This window comes from Patagioenas fasciata, chromosome 6 (genome assembly GCF_037038585.1).
Source record: "Patagioenas fasciata isolate bPatFas1 chromosome 6, bPatFas1.hap1, whole genome shotgun sequence".
NCBI lineage: Eukaryota > Metazoa > Chordata > Aves > Columbiformes > Columbidae > Patagioenas > Patagioenas fasciata.
Window position 1 is genome coordinate 49,284,023 of NC_092525.1, and position 6,876 is coordinate 49,290,898.

At 51.0% G+C, this 6,876-nt stretch overlaps 1 protein-coding gene across 1 annotated transcript; it reads right to left on the minus strand.

Annotated features, from left to right (window-relative positions):
• Nucleotides 1–4,771: 4,771 nt before the first annotated feature.
• LOC136116265 (olfactory receptor 14J1-like) lies at nucleotides 4,772–5,722 on the minus strand. Its single transcript, XM_065862462.2, has one exon. It carries the CDS (start codon nucleotides 5,720–5,722, stop codon nucleotides 4,772–4,774), a length of 951 nt encoding a protein of 316 aa, XP_065718534.2.
• Nucleotides 5,723–6,876: the final 1,154 nt, after the last annotated feature.

The window sequence follows — 6,876 nt, forward strand, 5'->3', positions numbered from 1 at the left end:
TCTTCTGAACAGGCCCAGAGGACCTGGACAGCATTTGCTGTGTCCCAGAAACTCACCTGGAAGGTTGAAATATAGAGAAAACTTTTGGTGCAGGAAGGGACAGACAGGTGCTGGTGGAACTGGCTGGTGTGACCGTGAGACATCTCTCCAACACCTCAGAAAAGTCCTGGCTCTCAGGGAGGATGCATGGTCCTCTGAGAAAGAAAATATCAAAAATGACTTATCATAGAATCATAGAATAATTGTGGTTGGAAGAGATCCTCAAGATCGTTGAGTCCAACCATAACCTAAATCTGGCATTAAACCATGTCCCTAAGAGCCTCATCTATCTGTCTTTTAGACACCTTCAGTGATGGTGACTCCACCACCTCTCTGAGCAGTCTGTTCCATTGCTTCAAAACCTCTCGGTGAAGAAAAGTTTCCCACTATCCAATCTGAACCTCCCCTGGCACAACCTGAGGCCATTTCCTCTTGTCCTGTCACTTGGTACTTGGCAGAAGAGACCAACACCCTCCATGCTCCAACCTCCTTTCAGATAGCTGTAGAGAGTGATAAGGTCTCTCCTCAGCCTTCTTTTCTCCAGACTCAATCCCCCAAGGTCCCTCAACTGCTCCCCATCACACTTGTGCTCCAGTCCCTTTAACAGCATTGTCACCCTCCTCTGATCTCTCTCCTGCACATCGATGTCTTCCTTGTTATTTAAAGTGCGACCTTACCAGTGCCGAGTACGAGGGAATGATCACTCTTCTAGTCCTGCTGGCAACACTATTGCTGAAAGAAGTCAGGAGGCTGGTGGCCACCTGGGCACACACTGGCTAATGTTCAGCTGCTGTCAATCAACACCCCAGGTCCCTCACTTCCAGGCAGCTTTCCAACCACTCTCCCTGAGACTGTAGCGTTGCCTGTGGTTGTTCTGACCCAAGTGCAGGATGCGGCACTTGGCCTTGTTGAACCTCATACAAGTGGCCTCAGCCCAACCCTCCAGCCAGTCTAATCTATCTGCAGAGCCTTCCTACCGTCCAGTAGATGAACACTCCCACCCAATTTTGTGTCATTTGCAAACTTACTGAGGATTCACTTGATCCTCTCATCCAGACCATTGATAAAGAGATTAAACACAACTGATGCCAATACTGAGCCCTGAGGACACCACTCATAATCGGTCACCAACTGGATTTGACTTCATTCAACACAACTCTTTGGGCCCAGCTAAAGCATCCCTGTAGTCCCCTTGAGTCTCCTGCCAGTTCTTCCAAAAGTTATACATTCTCCTTTTATTCCCAAGTTCCAGCCACAGCTCTCTTCAGCCGGGCCAGAACTTCCTCCCTGAGAGCTCGCCTTCTGGCACAAGGGCACAGCCACTCCTGCACCTCTGAGATCACCTTCCTGAAGAGAGAACACCCTTCCTGGACTCTGTTGTCTTTCTGGACTGCCTCCCAAGGGACTCTGCCAACCAGCCTTCTGAACAGATCAAAGTCTGCCTTTCGGAAGGCCAAAGTAGCAATTCTGCTGACAACCCTCATGGAGTCCAACTCCTGTCCCTGCACAGGACACCCCACAGGTCACCCCGTGTGTCTGAGGACGTTGTCCAGTCTCTTCTTGAACACTGTCAGGTTGGGGCCGTGACACCTCCCTGGGGAGCCTGTTCAGTGTCCAGCACCTCTGGGTGAAGAACCTTTTCCTTATGTCCAACCTAAACCTCTCCCAGATCACCTTCTGCCATTCCCTCGGGTCCTGTCACTGGTCACTAAAGACAAGAGTTCAATGCCTGCCCTTCCTCCTCCCCTTGTGAGGAAGCTGTAGACCATGATGAGCTCAACTCTCAGTTTTCTCCAGGCTGAAAAAAAGAAGTGACTTCAGCCACTTCTCATACGGCTTCCCCTTCAAACCCTGCAATAAGTTCATAGCCTCTTCTGGACATTCTCTAGCACGTAATATCTTTTTAATACTGTGGCACCCAGCCCTGCAAACAGTGCTCCAGGTGAGGCTGCAGGAGAAGACTCTAGAACATAGGAGAGACCCTAGATCAGCATCAATGCTGCAATCACCTGTTCTCCACACTGAAAAATAATACACTATACACTTTACTGAAAAAGAAAAATAATTTTATTACAAGCTTTTGAAATCATTCTCTGTAACTAGACTAGGAAAACTCTTTAATTAACTGTACAAGGCTAAAAGGAAATTACACAAAGAGACAAAGTCAGAAGAAAAAAGTACTAAGTACCTTGAAGTATTAATGAGTTCCACTGAGGGCAAGAACCACTAAGCCTCCCCAGGGACTCGTTAGAGCAGAGGATTGGAGGCCATGGTGGCAGATAAACAAAGGGAAATGTGCAGGCAGCTGAGGTGCTGAGAAAACCCTGGTTTTGTTGGGTGAAGCAGAGAGGCCAAGGCCTGACCCCCAGCCCCTGGGAAGGCAGATCCTGTCCCTCACACATTGCTCAGGCCTCTTCCTGGGCCAGGGGGATGTGGGCTGTGTGATGCTGAGTGAAGGACAATGGTGTGACAGCTCCCAGCCTTCCTGGGGGTGTGCAAGGAGGCCATGAGGTGCCCCAGTGCCGCAGGACAACATGTCTCCTCACAGGCCTTGGTGGCAGAGGCGATGGCCATAGCCAAGGGGACAAAGACTTGGGTTCTCTTGGTGACATCCAGCCTTGCCAGTGCCCTTAGCCATCTCCACCACAGGTTGTCCTACACTGTCCCACAGCTGCTTCTGTTTCCCTGCGGGCTGTAAACACCCATCTTGCTTCCTCCCCTTGCTCTCACCCCGGTATTTCCATACATTGACTGATGTGTCTCCACTCTCATGCTCTGTTCCTTGAAACACAAGGAGATGGACTGATCTCCTGCTCCTTCTCGATGATTTCTCATGCTCTGTGTCATCTTCTATGACATATCATAGAAGGGGAGAATAAAGATGTTCAACAGTGTTGTCCAAGTGCTGATCACTGAGAGATGACACCAGTAACTGGCTGCATGGAGGACTTTGTACCACTGATGATATTTGTGCCAGCTTCCCACCCAGCCAACATCCCACCCAGCATCCACTTCTTGAGCCCCATCAGCACCACTCTGGCCAGAAGGAGACCATGGCTGAGCTTTGCAAACACCCTGTACACAACATGCCTTTCTTTCCCCTGTCCATTTGGGTTCAGCAGTCCCTTCCTTGTCCTTCACATTCCTGGAAATGGCTTCAGGACCACATGTCCCATCCCCTTCCCAGGGAGGGAGGTAGGGTGGCCAGCCTGTAATTCTCCGAGTTCCTATTCCTGCTCTACTTCAAGATGGGTCTGCATTTTCTGAAGACCCCAGAATCATTCTGGTTTCTATGACACATTTGAGAGCACAATCCGGAATCATGGCTAAGGGTGACGTAGCAGACTGGAGCACTTGCAATGATCCTGTCCAAGGCAGCTGAGATGAATCTCATTGATCCAACGGGGTTTGTTCCTCGAGTCACAAGCAGAAATATCAGGGTTCCATCAAGCATCCGCATCTCATTTGGCCTTGTGGACTCCTTATGCACCCAGGGATGTTCAGAGACTGAGTCTGTCCCTTTTTCACACAGAGGCAGGAGTCACAGTGTCCCTCTGGCCTCCTGGTATGACACTCAAAGGATGGGAAGTATCTCATCCCTTTGGTGTGTCACATACTCTGTACTCACCTCAGATTTCCCACATCATGAGGAATGGACACATGGACCTTGGTTCAAGTAAGAAGATCCCAGTTCAAAGAAGCAGGCCTTCATGGTACCCCCAAGGAACAGCTGATGGCATTTGTGCTCGCTTGGGTTCATCTCACCTCACATACATGATGTGCATGTTTACAACTCACCTGTACAGTGCAACATGGACTTCAGACCTATTCATTCAATGTATCTTCATGGAAAGAAGAACAACCTCTCTGAGCTAAGGTGGGAGGCCAGGGTTAGAAATGGTAGTCCTGAGGGGCCAGTGCATGATGATTGACCTGAGGCTCCTTCCAAAGGGGTGTCCAGTGCACACGGGCACCAGTCGTACCCTGCTCTGCTGGTCCTGCAGGTCTCTGGCAGGAGGCCTGGCTGTGAGGGGACACTGCTGTGTGCCAGCCCTGCACACACACACTGCTCAGCTGTACAATGGGGTTTGCATCTGTGCGCAACTTTCTTGGGCTTTTCTTGAGAGAAACTCTGTAAAAACACATAAACATACAGGCACTGCCCTGAGGAGATCACCCTTCATTATGCATGCCAGCTCTGTCACAGCAGTGCCCATTGCCTGTCCTTCCCTGCGGTTACAGGTCTCACACACAGCAGGATGGTGACCAAGCTGCCAGAGCACTCAAGCCTTGAACCAACACAAGGGGTGGGAAGGAAACTGTGGAAGTGGAAAAAAAACCAGCACCTGAAGATCCAGAGACGGTGCTCCCCTGTGACACTGCTGTACCTGGACTTCATTTCCTTCCGTACAAACGCACAAACTGTCCCTGCAGCTCCAAAAGTACCTTGGAGTAAGGATTTCAGGAAATATTCCCAAATATTTGTGGTGGCCGTTGTTATGGTTAAACACATAAAACCAACTCTTTATTTAAAAATCCACTCAGACAGAAAGGCACATAAGAGAGTGAATTACAAAGGGGATGACAATATTCTAGTGACTAAAACTAAACCACCATCACAAAAAAAAAAAAAAAAAAGGCAAAATTAAAGTAGAAAAACAAACCACAAACAAAGAAACAAACAAACCACACAAAAAGAGAAGATGTAATACAATGAATTGTTCTATAACTGCTATGCAGAAGCTGACGAGAAGACTTGCTTCAGGAAAATATCAGTCATCAGTTTGCACGGGACATCCTTGATCTCCTGGTTCCTCATGCTGTAGATGAGGGGGTTCACTGCTGGAGGCACCACCGAGTACAGAACAGACACCAGCAGATCCAGGGATGGGGAAGAGATAGAGGGGGGCTTCAGGTAGGTGAATATGCCAGTGCTGACATACAGGGAGACCACGGCCAGGTGAGGGAGGCAGGTGGAAAAGGCTTTGTGCCGTCCCTGCTCAGAGGGGATCCTCAGCACGGCCCTGAAGATCTGCACATAGGACAGCACAATGAACGCAAAACACCCAAATACTACTGATATACTAAGCACAAGAAGCCTGACTTCCTTGAGGTAGGAGCGTGAGCAGGAGAGCTTGAGGATCTGGGGGATTTCACAGAAGAACTGGTCCAGGGCATTGCCCTTGCACAGTGGCAGTGAAAATGTATTGGCCGTGTGCAGCAGAGCATTGAGAAACCCAGTGGCCCAGGCAGCTGCTGCCATGTGGACACAAGCTCTGCTGCCCAGGAGGGTCCCGTAGTGCAGGGGTTTGCAGATGGCAACGTAGCGGTCATAGGACATGATGGTGAGGAGAGAACATTCTCCTGTAGCATAGAAAAAGAAAAAAAAGACCTGTGCAGCACATCCTGTGTAGGAGATGGCCCTGGTGTCACAGAGGGAAATGGCCATGGACTTGGGGACAGTGGTGGAGATGAAGCCAAGGTCCAGGAGGGCGAGGTTGAGCAGGAAGAAGTACATGGGGGTGTGGAGGTGCTGGTCCCAGGCTATGGTGGTGATGATGAGGCCGTTGCCCAGGAGGGCAGCCAGGTAGATGCCCAGGAAGAGCCAGAAGTGCAAGAGCTGCAGCTCCCGTGTGTCTGCGAACGGCAGGAGGAGGAACTGGGAGGAACTGCTGTTGGACATTTGCTGCCTCTCGACATAGGACACTGACCAAAGAAGAAAAGCCAGTGACAAGTTAGGGGAGACTTCTCTGAGCAAAATCAAAGCTATTTCTCATACACCCTCCCCCTCATCTACACCCCTTTGTCCTTTCCCAGACCTTCCTCCAACTCTGTGTCTGAGCCCTGGGTGGTGCTGTCTGGAGGTGCTATGAGGAGCAGGGCCTGTACCCGCTGGCTGTCGAGGAGTCAGCCCTGCTCTGCAGCAGGGGACATGGGAACGGGGGGCAGGGGACAGTCCTGGGGTTCAGCTTTGTCGGATGGAACCAAAACAAGTCTCATCCTTTCCTAAAAAGCATTTTCTTGGTTGCAGCATCTCTGCATTTCTCTGAGGGTCTTTCAGATAACACACAGATGCTGTAGGACAGGTTTCCATCCTGGAGGGAACCTCACTTCTGGAAGGAAACCTCAGCGAAACACACAAGGGTCTTAATGATGGCATTTGATTCAGGGAGACTCAACTCATTCCCCAGCCCCACAGGCTGCATTGCCCACACCCCACAGGTCAGAGCAAAGCTGGGACAACTGTTCCCATGGACACAGCTGCAGGAAAGGACCCACAAGATCAGGCTGTGACTCTGCAGCTGAAACTGCCATCCCCAGAGAGCCTGACAGCAAGAACAAGATCCCAACAGCAGTGACCCAGAGCAGGGGAGTAAGAAGGACAATGCGGTGAGGGTGGGTGTGAGAGAGGCCAGGGTAGAGGCAGCCGGGCTCTCAGACAGCGTCACCCTTCCCCAGCTGTGCAGCCACCTCCCAGACACCAACATTGCCGGGCAGCTGCTCTCAGCGCCTGTGCTCTGCAGAGGAACTGGAGCTCTGGCTGCACAGGAGCTGCTTCATGCCTTGGAGCCCCCGGCCCTGAGGGTAGAGGCTTTGCTGGGTGGGACAGGAGGCCAGGGGGCTGTTCACAGGAGGGATCTGCACTGCAGGGGGTCACAGGGACTTTTTTCTGTTCTCCCTCCCATAACAATTCCGGGTTTAGTTTCCTCTCATTTCTGATCATTCCCCTGCTGCCCGGAGATTCTCCCCCTGGGAGGTGTTTCCCTGTCCATGTCTCTTCCCTGTCAGTGCTCACAGACCCCATCCCACCCTCTCTGCCCTCCCCCGGGCACTACA

What these genes read in the sequence shown, in the direction of transcription:
- LOC136116265 (XM_065862462.2), bottom strand. Translation starts at nt 5,722, where the DNA reads ATGTCCAACAGCAGTTCCTCCCAGTTCCTCCTCCTGCCGTTCGCAGAC.